Source organism: Raphanus sativus, chromosome 8 (assembly GCF_000801105.2).
Source record: "Raphanus sativus cultivar WK10039 chromosome 8, ASM80110v3, whole genome shotgun sequence".
Lineage (NCBI taxonomy): Eukaryota > Viridiplantae > Streptophyta > Magnoliopsida > Brassicales > Brassicaceae > Raphanus > Raphanus sativus.
In genome coordinates this window covers 25,497,618-25,512,118 of record NC_079518.1, presented here as the reverse complement: position 1 = coordinate 25,512,118, position 14,501 = coordinate 25,497,618, and the positions used below count along the sequence as shown (strand labels likewise).

General features: G+C 39.4%; 3 protein-coding genes across 4 annotated transcripts; 1 reads left to right on the top strand and 2 right to left on the bottom strand.

Moving 5' to 3' along the window:
* Window positions 1–4,568: 4,568 nt before the first annotated feature.
* LOC130498734 (uncharacterized) lies at window positions 4,569–6,918 on the bottom strand. Its single transcript, XM_056992298.1, has 2 exons — window positions 6,616–6,918; window positions 4,569–5,409 (listed from the first exon to the last, which is right to left on the bottom strand). The coding sequence occupies exon 2, from the start codon at window positions 5,407–5,409 to the stop codon at window positions 4,732–4,734; it is 678 nt and encodes a 225-aa protein (XP_056848278.1). The 5' UTR covers window positions 6,616–6,918; the 3' UTR covers window positions 4,569–4,731.
* Window positions 6,919–7,362: 444 nt separating this feature from the next.
* On the top strand, window positions 7,363–9,743 carry LOC108822616 (exocyst complex component EXO70A1). Its single transcript, XM_018595739.2, has one exon. It carries the CDS (start codon window positions 7,591–7,593, stop codon window positions 9,496–9,498), a length of 1,908 nt encoding a protein of 635 aa, XP_018451241.2. The 5' UTR covers window positions 7,363–7,590; the 3' UTR covers window positions 9,499–9,743.
* Window positions 9,744–10,792: 1,049 nt separating this feature from the next.
* LOC130498569 (aldehyde dehydrogenase family 7 member A1-like) lies at window positions 10,793–14,323 on the bottom strand. 2 transcript variants are annotated; one of them, XM_056992036.1, is made up of 15 exons: window positions 14,034–14,323; window positions 13,774–13,912; window positions 13,572–13,658; window positions 13,347–13,478; window positions 13,071–13,143; window positions 12,917–12,939; window positions 12,761–12,824; window positions 12,455–12,500; window positions 12,182–12,362; window positions 11,917–12,093; window positions 11,675–11,839; window positions 11,458–11,598; window positions 11,293–11,390; window positions 11,064–11,213; window positions 10,793–10,978 (listed from the first exon to the last, which is right to left on the bottom strand). In XM_056992036.1, the coding sequence occupies exons 2-15, from the start codon at window positions 13,906–13,908 to the stop codon at window positions 10,924–10,926; spliced, it is 1,527 nt and encodes a 508-aa protein (XP_056848016.1). In that variant the 5' UTR covers window positions 13,909–13,912; window positions 14,034–14,323; the 3' UTR covers window positions 10,793–10,923. The 2 variants fall into 2 exon arrangements, with proteins under 2 accessions (XP_056848016.1, XP_056848017.1); XM_056992037.1 differs by having other exon boundaries at window positions 14,072–14,270.
* Window positions 14,324–14,501: the final 178 nt, after the last annotated feature.

Sequence of the window (14,501 nt, the reverse complement as noted above, 5' to 3'; positions counted from 1 at the left end):
TCATTTATCATTATTTACTAAAATAAACACTTATATTATTAAGGGCCAAAATATATTCCCTACCAATAATCACCATTTTAACAAGTACCCTTAACTCTTTCCCTTAACACATCATTTATAATGAAATATGTCTAAGGGCCCAAAATCATGGGACACCAATATTGATGCTCTTAGGCCCCAACTTTGTACAACACATTTTAGGGCTCTCATTTCAATCCGTCGTTCAATTGGTTATATTGTATATATAAACTTCTCTTAGTTTTAGATCTAAACTATAATTTATTTATGCTATTTAGATTTGTCTCATGCTATTTTAACCTGTAAGTTTTTATTTTTACTATTATAGTAATACATTTATAAGCTTAACATCTAACATATCTAACTAAGCACATATTTAATTAAATAATTATAAAATATTCATAAATAATTTCAAATCTTGTATTTTTGGTTTAAGTTTTGTATTCTTTTAAGAAATAATATGTTTAATCTTTTTTTTTTGTTTTTTTGGTCAATAATATGTTTAATCTTTCATATGAATTTATAAAATATTAAATACATAATTGTTTTGTAAGGTTTTATGTATATAGATATTTATTACTAATATGGAAATGTTTTTACTCTAGCCTTAGGCCCCCAAACACTTAGGCACGGCACTGTCTATACTTACTTTAATTTTATTACTCCAGCATTGCATGGGTGATTACTTAACTATTAAATGTTTTATCTTCTTACACAACCATCATTATGTTCTAATCCTAGTGTTCTTGTCTTAGAATATATCGAACTAAAGAGAGAGAGAGAGAGAGTCGTATGACTTAGAGAGGAATGAATTGTTATTATTCCATGAGTAATGAGTTCCTTATATAGGATTACATAACTTGGAGACAAAGTCTAATAACTTGGAGTAGGGAACAAGTAACTTAGAGTAGGGAACAAGTAAATCTAGAACATTCCATAATAGACATCACACAATATTCATAACACTTCCCCTTGATGTCCATTATGCGTGTAAGATGCTATCTCGTTAAAAACCGAGATTGTAATGCCATAACCGTCTAGAGTTTGTAATGCGTTTGGAATACTGCCTCGTTAAAACCTTTCCATGGTAAACCCAAAAACCCAATGTGGTAAAAACGGGAAGCCATGGATAGGAAAAAGAGTACAGCCGCATTACTTCCCCTGAAGTGAACATCACTGAAGGCTTCTCAGTGATCGCATACCAATCTGCTGCATAAGCTTCCTGAGCGTGCATGTTGGTAATGCCTAAGTGAAGAGGGCGGCTGAGTTCTCGCTGGATCTGACTTAGAGGACCTTGACCTCTCCTTCTTTCTGAAGATCGTGGGTGAAGAAGAACTTGGGGAGAACATGCTTAGTCTTGTCACCCTTGATGTAACCATCTTTGAGCTGAGCTATGCAGGCCGCATTGTCTTCGTAAAGAACGGTCGGCTCGTCTTTACCATCCGTGATTCCACATGCTGTCCGAATATGGTGTGTCATGAGTCTCAACCAGACACACTCTCTGCTTGCTTCATGGATCGTCAATATCTCCGAGTGATTGGATGATGTGGCTGATATAGTCTGCTTGACTGATCTCCATGAAATGGTCGTGCCTCCATATGTGAAAACATAACCGGTTTGGGACTTAGCACTGTGTGGGTTGGACTGGTAATCTGCATCAGCAAAATGCTTTCATGATATTCATGGTCCATTCGGATCATATGGTTTATCTCTCTTAGATAAATTCGACCATGAATGTCTTTGTATGTCCATGATCTGTCTGGATCATGACATCATCCATAATCCATCTGGATTATGTTCTTGTCCACTATATATCTTATTCATATCTTTTGACCAAAACTCTTTATGAACTTTTAGTATATGTCCACGGTCTGTTCATGAAGTGGCTATTGTGTTATAGTTTGAAGTTTAATCAAAACTAAACCACTTTTGGTCAATAGTACGTTCCTCTCACTTGGATGGTTTAGGTCGGATTTAAGACCTAGAGGAACTGGTCGGAACAAGCTGGACGGGATGGATTGGTCGGGAACAATGATGATTAAGGTCGAACTAGGTCGGACATGATCCTAGTCGGTATGGTTCCCTTTGGTCGTGAATCTGATGGATTCTCAGACCATTTGATCAATCTATTCTTGGTACGTTGAATCATAGATCTCAACATTCATATACGGCTAATGATCTCTACTATAGATCATCGTAGTCTCTTCATAGCCTTTCCAATAATCAATCATCTTAATCATCCTTTCTTTAAGTATAAATACAAGGAATATATTGACTACTATATGGACTGATCTGAAACGTTCTTATAGAACTTTCTACTAAGCATCACTTAGTCTTATCATATCGTGTGTACATACACGCATGTAGCTGCATTTCAGTCCATGAACAACGCAGGAACGATGTTGTTCTATGAGAACTTCTTTCTCATTTCTCAAGGTATCTTATGTTACCTTTATATCCAGTGATATATCCAATGTCTACTAAATCTTTCTTAGATGTCCAGATCTTTATTAATTTCGATATTAGGTAGTAGCATTCACCACATAGGAATTTATTTCCTTGTTCCTTAGTCCCTGTGAGTATCCTTGTGTGATTTAGCCATTCTATTGAATGCTTCATGTAGCAACATGTACGACCACTTGTCTGTATTTTCATGTTCTACTGCTCACGATTTTCTTTTCCTCACAAGACTCATCTGTTCACTGGTTAGATGGCGTCTATCTTATGTATTTGGCCAATACGCCCATCTCATACATTCTTTGGGTTTAACTCTACGTCCCATTCTATTCTCTATGAGTACTCTTACGTGGGTTAGTGATCCTCGCATATCTCTTATGCTCAAGTGCTTTCTCTTTATCACTTATGAGTGTGTGTATGTGTCGACACCTTATATAATGTTCCATCGCGTTCTATCGCGTTCTAGACATGATACAATCGATTGAGATTTTATTATTATCAGGATCATTGAATACTTTGTAGTTTGCAAGGCTACATTGTATGATACCTGTACCTTAGGACCGGCCGGTCTTATCTCATTGTCTAGTATGGTTTCTCTTTCATGAACCCGGATCTATCATTATGAGCACCTTAACTTTTTCTATCCGTGGTTCCTTATATATGGAACATACTGGTCTATCTTGTATAGACTTCTACAGCAACTTGATTATGTCTCTACTAGGACATTTATATAGTGGTGCTAAGCTGGTATGACTTAGTCATTCTTTTGGGTCTGTCTGGCTATCATTCTTTCTTTGTTTATGGACGTCCAGTACATATATATCTGGTCCGAGGATCTTTGCCAAGACTTGGATGGTTAAAACCATTCCACTTTCTATTTACCAGCTTATAGCTTTCTCCATGATGTTGGATAGTCGGATTCATCTTGTATGTAATCCGTGTACCTTGGCCACAATATGATCACCTTTGTTTGGCTCATGGTCTCATTGAATTCGTGGGAGAAAGATCATGTTCTCTTATCCAACATATATTCCCGATTTTCATCTCATCCTTATATGAGATATTCCATCCTAGATGGCACATAGGTATGTGGTGGTTTATTCATAAAGTCTTAGGATGGTCTATATCTGGACTATGACCCTTTATCATCTTTAGACGGGAATATCTATGCTCACTTTATATGGCCTGATGTATCTTATCTTTCATACATGTATTCTTGTGGTGTACCCAAGCTTATAGACTTTTGAAGTCTCAACCTTATAGGTTATGCCTTATACGACCAAGCTATAATGCCTTATGGCCTTCGGTCATGCTTATCATGTTCGGGTTTTATAGTATGGTCATGGACTACACGGAGTGTTTATTCTCCCCCTCATGAACATGCTATAAAATACGTTTGTTTGTCCTCACTTAAACGTAATGCTTGGACGGCCATCATGGTTTTAGACCATGATACATGAATTTGTGGTCTGGTCATGATCACGGGTTTTGTCCTCACTACCCTCATGATCAGATTATACTTTCGTGTTGCTTGGAACAATGAAGCCTACTGAGTTTCCCTTGTGTACATGTTTCACAACGTGAGATCTTATGGGATAACTCTTTGTGCCTTATTAATCAAGTTCGGACCAGGATGGCTAATCCGGTCATGCCATAAAGTGTATAAATTCGTTGGTGAACCTTACTGGTTACCTAGGCTTTTATGTCTTCTCACACTGATCCTTAGCATAGTATTAGATCAGTAGGGAGAATGTAGTCTCGACCTCTTTTATATGTATGCCTTTGGCGATTTTCATAAGCTAAAGGAACATTTCCTTTTGCTTTGCCCATTGGTTTATTATAGAAACCATTTTGATGTGGCTTGTAATGCCATTTCGACCTTTACTCCCTCCTCGACCATGATTGGATCTACAACCACGGTTATTGTGGTATCCTTGTCCACGGCCAGTGGGGATTTTGGGTCTCTCTCAATGGGTCTTAGGTGATATATTTTGTGCCTCTTAAGGTCATGCCTTAGGCGTGGTGGTCTAGACATACTCTTCTCGAGTTTTCATTCTCATTTGGCAATCAAAAATATTTTTCAAGCAAATCAATCAAGATAAAAGAAAAACTTTTATTAATGCTATGAAATTTGAATGACACATTATATTTAAAAGAAAACACCAAATCATAAGTATGAAATCAGAATGTCAAAAGGCTTAAACAATAGCCGGCCAGTCCATAATAACATCTTGGACGTGGCTCACATTTGGTTCTCTATTCAATGAATAAACCAATCTCATCATCTATATGAGTCCACCCGAATTTTCTTTTCTTAGCTTCTTCAGCATCACCGTATATCATCTCACATTGATACTCGGCACTTATCTCCATAACATAGTCGAATTTGTCGAGGTTGACTTTCCTTTTCTGCTTCTTTTCCTCAAGAGCTGAAAGGTATGAGAGAAGGTCGTAATAGGTTGTGAAACCTTTAGCCTTCTGTGATAACAACACTTCCTTTGAATGGATCGTGTCACGAGTCTTGCTTAACAAGTCATAGTTTGTTATCACTTCACCACATAGTTTAAGACTATTGGTGATTCTCATAAGATCAAAGTGATAGTCATCCACGGATTCATAATCCTGGAACCTCAGAGCCTTCCATTCTTTCATGGACTCATCTAGTAATGGCTCAAAGAACATGGTGTTCAATCTCGACCAGAGATCGTAAGGATCGTTGATGTAACTGCACTCATCATACAGATCCTTCACGAGATGCTTTCTCATTATCAAAACAGCTCTACGCCTTTCATATGCAAGAGTATCATTGCCGTATTTGATACACTTCCCAAGTCCTTTAGACTTTAAATCGGCTGAAGTGTTCATCGCCCAATCAAGGTAATTGTCTCCATTGAGATCAAGGGCTGGGTAATCCGAGTGATGGAGTCTCGACATCTGAATCATATCAAAATGATTTGTGTTAGTACATACAATTTCTGATGCCATTGGCTATCCAAGAAATAAAAGGCACTCGGCCAGTATGTAAACAATAAAGCCATATGGCTTGTGTGACCAATGCCATTCGGCTATTACACAATTAAATCACACTGCCAGCAAACAAATAAGAGGGCGATACGGCCAGTTTGCATTTTCTTTAGAAATTTACTTTCTCATAACTCATCAATCTCTTAATCAACTTGTTTGATTTATAAATCCCTTGAAAATAGTGGGATGGACGAGTGCATGGTTTAGCCATACCATATGGTATGCTACATCGACCCATGCGGTTTAATGGTCTAGTAGTACCATTCGGTACACATCCTCGACCAAATAAAACAGATCGTGATTTAGCTGCACTGTGGTGCGCATCATCCATCACCGGTGATTGTGGATCACCGTGGATCATCGAGGATCACCGTGGATCACCTTGGATCACTGATCATCGTAGATCATCGCGGATCATCGAGGATCATCATGGATCATAGATCAACGCGGATCATCGTGGATGATCACCGTGAATCACGGGTGAAAAATCTAGTTGCACCTGAGGGTGAACATCATCGACCATTGATTTTGTTTTATGGTCTAATCGTACTTAAGAGTACGTATCATCGACCTTTACTTCATATGGTCTAGTCATACGTATTGGTATGCATCATTGACCTAAAAGAAAAACATGGTCTAGCCACACTATGGTGTGCATCATCGACCAAATATGTGGAAAACATTAACCTTATGTTTTGTTTGAACATATAGCGTGTCATCCTTAAAGGGGTATCACTTGTTGTCCATACAAAACGAAAGTCATGTAATCACATGCTTTATATTTTAGGGTTTAGGGTTTCTTAAAATCGGATTTAAACTTTAAGGATTAGGATTTAAAATTCAAATCTGATTTTAGGATTAGGTTTAAACATTGACCTTAAGTTTTGTTTGGACATATAGCGTGTCATCCTTAAAGGGGTATCACTTGTTGTCCATACAAAACTAAAGTCATGTAAAACTATTAAGGGTTTAGGGTTTTTGATTTTAAAATAAAACAAGAACTAAAATCAACCAAATCAAATCGCAAAAACTTTTAAATCGGATTTAAGATGAAGAGAAGTTTGAAATCTGAATTGCTTGAACCACAAGTAATGATTAGGGTTCTTGAGATCTTACCTTTAACTTTGCCGATTCTTCTCCTTGGTTCCTTTCTTAGAAACCTTAATCAATCAAACAAAGAAAGGATTCAAAGTATGATTAGTTTAAGATCTAAGAAACAACTGAATGTAAAAGATCTTAGAGATAGAAGTGGTTGGCGGCGGCTAGGGTTTATGATGATCTCCGAGTTTGGTTGATCTTGGAGCAGGATCGTGCTGATAACGTGTTCTAATCCTAGTGTTCTTGTCTTAGAATATATCGAACTAAAGAGAGAAAGAGAGAGAGAGTCGTATGACTTAGAGAGGAATGAATTGTTATTATTCCATGAGTAATGAGTTCCTTATATAGGATTACATAACTTGGAGACAAAGTCTAATAACTTGGAGTAGGGAACAAGTAACTTAGAGTAGGGAACAAGTAAATCTAGAACATTCCATAATAGACATCACACAATATTCATAACACATTATTCGTTTATCCTTTAATGTCTGTTCCTTCCTTTATGTCGGCAGGGTTCTTTTAACGCTATTCTACAAAATCAATAAACAAATAAAAATCACACAACCCACGAGCTGAGCGTTGAAAAGTCTGTTGACTATTTCCCTGCGAGAATACGGTGCCGTTTCAAAGACTTTCCCATTATTCTCCTGATTCGTTTGTCCATTTACGATCGTTTTTTTTATTCATTTGACGAGAATACGAATCGGATACGGTATCGTTTTAAATCATTTTACATGTTTACCCCTGAGTTTACTAACCTAGAACCTTCGCGACCAAGGTCTCTGGTCAGGATCACCTTTCCCCCTTTTCGTCTCTTCTTGAATTGAACCACCTGCGTACGCTCGTGTGACCATCTTCTTCTCCAATCAAGCTTACTGTATCGCCGACGGTTCAATCTCTTCCTCCAGCTTCTTCGTCTTAATCGCCGGCACCGCCGTCGAATTTCATCACCGTCTTCTTGGCTATTTGAATTCGTTTTGTTCTGATTGAACCATGGAATCCCCGGATATTCGTGGCGGTTCCGACGCAGCGACGACGCTCGAGACGGCGGAGAAGATAATACTCCGGTGGGATTCGACAACCTCGGAGGAAGCGAAAGAGAATCTCATCTTCCAAAGCGACCGAGACGAAGTAGATCGTTACTTGCAAGCGGTCGACGAAGTCCAACGCCTCGTCTCCTCCGTCTCCATCTCCGACAGCCACCACCACCACGAAGTCAAAGCTAGGTCAACGATACAAATCGCCATGGCTAGGCTCGAGGACGAGCTCCGAAACATCCTCCTCTCTCAGACATCAACTTTCGAACCCGACTCCCTCCTCCTCGACTCGTCCGCTTCCGCTTTCGCCACACGCGCCGATCTCGAAGACAACACCGAGACGGTTGGAGCTGACGAGGGGGAGGGAGAGGAGCAGGAACAGGAGGAAATGAATCTGGTTCTACCGGACGGTTCAGATTCAAATTCCGGTTCAGACCCCGGTTCGAGCCGGTTATCGAGCCGAAGAAGCAGTTGCAAATCCACAAGCAGTATACGCGAGATCGATCTCGTCTCCACGGAAGCCGTTTCCGATCTGAGATCGATCGTCCACCGCATGATCGGAGCCGGATACTCCCGCGAGTGCCTCCAGGTGTACGGGAACGTGCGCAAATCCGCCATGGAGACGATCTTCAAGCAGCTGGGGATAGTGAAGCTAGGGATCGGTGACGTTCAGCGGCTCGACTGGGAAGCCGTCGAAGTGAAGATCAGGAGGTGGATACGCGCGGCGAAAGTCTGCGTTAGGGTTGTGTTCTCGAGCGAGAAGCGTCTCTGCGAGCAGATATTCGACGGCGGAGAGATCGAGGAGACTTGCTTCATGGAGATAGTGAAATCCTCAGCTCTGCAGCTCTTCACTTTCCCTGAAGCGATCAGCATCAGCAGAAGATCTCCCGAGAAGCTGTTCAAGATTCTTGATTTACACGATGCTTTAGCTGATTTGTTACCTGATATGGAAGAGATCTTTAACTCGGAATCCTCAGAGACGATTCTTGTTCAAGCGACGGAGATTCAATCGAGATTAGCGGAAGCGGCGAGAGGGACGCTTGTGGAGTTCGAGAACGCGATTTTTCGCGAGCCTTCGGTGGTTCCCGTCCCTGGGGGAACTATACATCCGTTGACAAGGTATGTGATGAACTATCTGAACTTGATTGCAGACTATAAGGAGACTCTGGAGGAGCTTGTAATGTCGAAGCCCTGCGCGGGGTTGAAGTGTACTAATGATCCGGTGAAGCCGGATATGGATCTAAGCCAGCTTGAAGGAAGAACACCGTTAGCTTTGCATTGTATATGGACCATGGTGATGCTACAGTTCAACCTAGAAGGGAAGTCTTTGCATTACAAGGACGAGGCTTTGTCGCATATATTCATCATGAACAATGTGCATTACATAGTTCAGAAGGTGAAAAGCTCGCCGGAGTTGAGAGAGATTATAGGAGATCTTTATTTGAGAAGGCTTACGGGGATATTCAGACACGCGGCGACTAAGTATCAGAGAGCCACGTGGGTGAGAGTGTTGAATAGTTTGAGAGATGAAGGGTTGCATGTGAGCGGAAGCTTCTCTTCCGGTGTGTCGAAAAGTGCGCTGAGAGAGAGGTTTAAAGCTTTTAATACGATGTTTGAAGAGGTTCATAGGGTTCAGTCGACGTGGTCGGTTCCAGATGCTCAGCTTAGAGAAGAGTTGAGGATATCTTTGTCGGAGCATTTGATTCCGGCTTATAGATCGTTTCTTGGGAGATTCAGGGGACATATAGAGAGCGGAAGACATCCAGAGAACTACTTGAAGTACTCCGTTGAGAATCTTGAAACAGCAGTGTTGGATTTCTTTGAAGGATATACCACGGCTCCACATTTGAGACGGTCTCAGTGAAGTGAAGACACGGTATCCACTTTCATTGTAATGGGGTGTTCAGATAAATCTACAGCTTCTGGTGAATGATATATATTTCCACTCGCTTGTACTTGTAACCATAATTTGTTGAGTGTGTTGTTTGTTTGTTACCAAAATTTTCAATACTCCATTTGTTGATAAATGTTTGCATTTGTTGCATATTTGTAACACTTTTGTGTGCTTACGATTCGTTAGAAACACATCTAAATGTTTTTTTTTAATTATGGCCAAATGAGCTACAATCTCCACAGTATGGCCATGTTGGCTTGATAAGATCTTATGACCAGTTGTGGATCGCGTTTTGATGTCGCCCGTTTAGTCGTGGATCGTGTTTTAGTGTAGACAAAAGACTTTAACAACTCAAAATTAAAAAAAAAATTGCAGTATGCGATTAATCATCGCAGGATCGTGGACGTATAAACAAACAATATCTGGAAGACTAGTAGGTCGCAGTGACAGCAAAAGGAATAAGAGCCTATGACAACAATTGATTGGCGGCATGGTTCGCCTGGACATATGCTGACCTGTAATATCAAGAAACAATTCCATATTGTGCTATTTCTTATTTCTTATTTATGATTATTCAAATGTTTTTAGCTATGAATATTATGAAAGAGTGCCTGAAAAAGAAAATGTTAGAGAAAATAAATCTATTGCAAATATGCAACTGACGTTTAGCGAAATATAGAGGCTCTAGAAAGATCAAAGACGCAATAATTTGTTATCATTATTTGTTAGAGATCATTGTGGATTCTTAGTTTCTTACAATCCTGCATGTGCGAACGGATTATTGCGAAAGATTATACGTACAGACTGATTGGGATTATATGCGGGGACCATTTTTCTAATTTTGTCTTGGTCTTCCCTCTTCAGTAATCAAAACAAAGATTGATGTCGTATGATATCACCATAACGTATAATGCTTCGTAATATGCGGTGCAAATTATTATAAAAAGGATCATAATCGTAACTTCGGTTCAAAGGTCATACAAACATCGAGCCAAATACAATCACTGTTTAAAAATCTTATTCCGATCAAACCTGAAAGTAAAGTGAGTCAACTTTTCCATTTATATCATTTTAAAAGTTGTTTAATGTTTTTATACAAAAATTCAAAAAGTATAAAGTTTTATGCAATTTGAATACATAAAATGACATTAAATAAAACTAATTCAACTAATAAGAAAAAAATACGGTATTTTGTAATTGGTAAAAAATTCAAATGATATTAAAATTCACCTATAATTGTAAGAACATTTATTTTGAAACAAAATTAAAATTTTAAATATAGAGGGAGTATTATTTATATTATTAATTTTTGGCGTTGTTATGTTTTACAAGTCCCAACACATAGAAACATCCAGCTCAAATACAACATTATCCGGTACGTAGATCTCTGGAAGATTAACCGAAGTTGATTCCTTGCGCTAGAGGTAACTCATTCCCATAGTTGATCGTGCTGTCAAAAGACAAACCGGTTCAAAAAATCAAAAACTTCAAACCGGAAAGTCTATTTTAAATCAAAACAGAGAGAAAACTGTTACCAAGTGGAACGACGCATATACTGCTTCCAAGAGTCACTACCAGCTTCACGACCACCACCGGTCGCTTTCTCACCCCCAAAAGCTCCTCCAATCTCAGCTCCATTCGTCGGTATGTTCACATTCACTATCCCACAGTCACTTCCCATTGGTCTATATATAGTTTTCAAAACCCATCACAGTTAAAACTCAGTTTCAGTCAAATAAACTTGTTTGTAATGTAAGCACTTACCCGATCCATTTGAAGATGTTCCCGGGGCTACGAGTGAATATAGAGCTGCTTAGACCTTGAGGAACTGAGTTGTTTATCGCAACAGCTTCTTCAAATGTCTGTCCAGATGAAGAAACATGGTTAAAAAAAAAGAACTTGATGGTTTTAGAGAAGACTCTTTTTTACCTTAAACTTTAGAGCATATAGAACCGGAGCAAACAGCTCTTCTTTAACTACAGCAGCATCTGATGATATCTCTATTATCGTAGGCTCCACAAAGTTTCCTTCACCTTCAACTCCTTTACCTCCCGTTAGTACTTTACCGCCCTGCAAAATGCAAAAAGGGTTTTTTTAATAAACATCTTTAAACGGTTAATTGAGCCATAGAAACTGAGGTACTTGCCTGGGACTTGATGACTTCGATCCCCTTCTCAAAGTTTTTCTTTGATTCAGGAGTGTGTAGTGGTCCTAACAATGTTCCTTTCTCAAGAGGATCACCGATTTTCACTTGTTTGTATGATGCCAGGAGTTGCTCAAGTACTTTGTCATACACACTCTCATGCAAAAGCTTCAAGACAATAAAGAAAAGCTTTAAGAAAAAAGGAACAGTATAAGTATTATAATGGGATTTAGATTCTTTAGTACCAGCCGACGGCAAGTTGTGCAGCGTTGACCAGCGGTTCCAACAGCAGCAAACAGAACGGAACGGGCAGCTAACTGAATGTCAGCATCGTCCATGACTATGATTGCATTGTTCCCACTCAGTTCAAGCAGAGTTTTGCCAGATCTAGCACTCACTGTTTGTTGTACCGTTAAGCCCACCTATGAATGAGAGTTTCAAGAAGTAAGCTCGGTGTGTTTGGTTTGGATGAGTGGTGGATTATTATTAGTAGAGAGGAGTGTGACGTACCTTGGAGCTACCAGTAAAGGAAACTAGAGGAATGCGTGTGTCCTTGGCTATTGCTTCACCGATCTCAGCACCACCACACATGGCAGTGAAAATGGCACCGGGTAAATGATTCTTCTCTAAGACTTCAGCTACTAGTTTGGTCATTGCGATGGTAATCAACGGTGTAGTTGGAGCACCTTTCCTGTGGAACCAGACGTATTAACGACACAAATTAGGCCAAAAAGGAACGGTAATAACCACAAAGATCGGATGCAGGTTAAGTTCATTACTTACCAGACCACACAGTTTCCACAGACAAGTGCAATACAAGCATTCCAACCTGCAATGCCACAACATTGTCCTTGCGTTTATGGAATGGGAAAGGGGATGACAAACCTTCTAATATTGCATTATTAGTTCTTATACATCTCATTGATAGCTAGATAATCATGCTACAAATATAGTTGCCAAAATACAAGGAGCTTAATCTATCTCTACTGTGTCCACTCTCATGTGAGAATCAGAAAATGAGCCATCTTTATGAGACGCATTAAAACAGAAAATGTCCGAGATTTAGAATTGGACACAAGCAAGACTTACCAAGAACTGCACATGGGAAGTTAAACGCTGTGATGACACCAACAATGCCAAGAGGATTCCACATCTGCGTTACAGTATCCAAGCAGAATGTTAATAAACATGTTGTACGAGAAGAGTATTCTATGAAAGATCAATGAAAAGAACTCGCAATTTCACCTCCAACATCATATGGTTTGGGCCTGCAACAAAGATGATGAGTTTAGAGATACATCTTTCAGTAATATATCGAAAAAAAAACAGGAAACAAGCATCTACAAATCCAAATAAACAAGAGACTATATGTGATTTTTATTAGCAAGCAAGAACTCACGTTCGGAAGGAATGACTGATCCATTGAGTTGTCGGCTCAAACCAACAGCAAAGTCACACATGTCAATCACTTCCTGCAAAAGTTGCACATAACGTGTTATCATCTAAGCTATATGAAAAAAATCAGATGTTGAGTCTCTTATTTTAGCATAAGCATTTTCCAATTTGTATAAATGGGGTCACAAAGCTTACACTAAAAAGCTGTTGCGAGTAGTATCTAAAGTAACAAAGCCTACCTGTAGGGATGAAAAATAAGAAACTAAATAGTAAAGATAACCTGAACTTCTCCGATGCCTTCAGCGAGGATCTTTCCCATTTCAAGAGAAAGAAGACGGCCAAGAAAGTCAAGTTTGGATCTTAGGGCATCTCCAATTTGTCTCACAATATCACCTCTCTTTGGAGCAGGAACCTGATCAAATTAAAGATTAGTCTTCGTTAGCTATCAACTGAATTTCTGTCTTAAAAATATATTACAAAACCTTTACAATTTTAGTCACTTTACCTGCATCCATACTTTAGCTGCTTCCTCACAAGCTTTGAGACCTTGCTCGTAATCTTCCAGAGAAGCTTCCACAACTTGAGCAATTGGCTGCATCCATAGTTAAACCATTTCAACATTGCAATACACTAAAGTAGTCAACTTTTAGAAACTATTTGCATAAAGTAATCAACTTTTTAGAAAGTATATGCATCAAACAATGAACCTGATTGTTAGCAGGATTCAGAGTAGAAACAAGAGGTCCGTTGCCTTGCCACTTGCCACCAACGTAGTTTCCAATGTTGTGAGAGGTCAACCCAATCTCACTCAGAAACTCGTACTCTTTGCTCGAAGAACCCATCTACCTGCAATGATCAACGCCCGAGTAAATGGATCAAGTTAACAAGAAGCAGACACTAATTACAAGAATCAAACAAATCCACAACATCCAAGAGGCGAAAAGGAGCAGAGGAGAGAATCAATCACCTCTCTCTTGTTATCGAAGAACTGAGTTTTCCAAATACCTTTGATCACGGAATCTTTATAGGAGGAGAGAGAGACGTGTACGACTTGTAAGAAAAAGTTGTAAAAGCGATTGGACCGAAAACGAAAGCTGAGCTGCGGTGTCTATCTCTTTTTTGGCTTCATTCACTCGGATCATACGTTATACACTTATACTAATGGAGTTTTGTCACGTGTCCTACGCTTCTTTTCTCCGGGTCGGGATAAACCCGAATAGGATCCGTATTAAGCAGCTAAAAGACACACGACATTATACACCACGAGAGGAAGAAGTTGTTCTGTGTCGCCATTGCCACAATCTCACTCATCATCATCATCCCTTCCGATTCTCCTCGACTGTTTTTAACAGGCCTCATATGGCCCACTAGGCCCATTAGGCCGAAGAAACAACGTAACGCTTACGGTCTAGTCAAACAAAACCGGAACGAGATC

Coding starts and splice junctions, on each gene's coding strand:
- LOC130498569 (XM_056992036.1), bottom strand. CDS start 13,908: ATGGGTTCTTCGAGCAAAGAGTACGAGTTTCTGAGTGAGATTGGGTTG. Junction 12,094..12,181: donor CCTTTACTGGTAGCTCCAAG/GTACGTCACACT, acceptor TCTCATTCATAG/GTGGGCTTAACGGTACAACA. Junction 10,979..11,063: donor TATATGCGTCGTTCCACTTG/GTAACAGTTTTC, acceptor GTCTTTTGACAG/CACGATCAACTATGGGAATG.
- LOC130498734 (XM_056992298.1), bottom strand. CDS start 5,409: ATGTCGAGACTCCATCACTCGGATTACCCAGCCCTTGATCTCAATGGA.
- LOC108822616 (XM_018595739.2), top strand. CDS start 7,591: ATGGAATCCCCGGATATTCGTGGCGGTTCCGACGCAGCGACGACGCTC.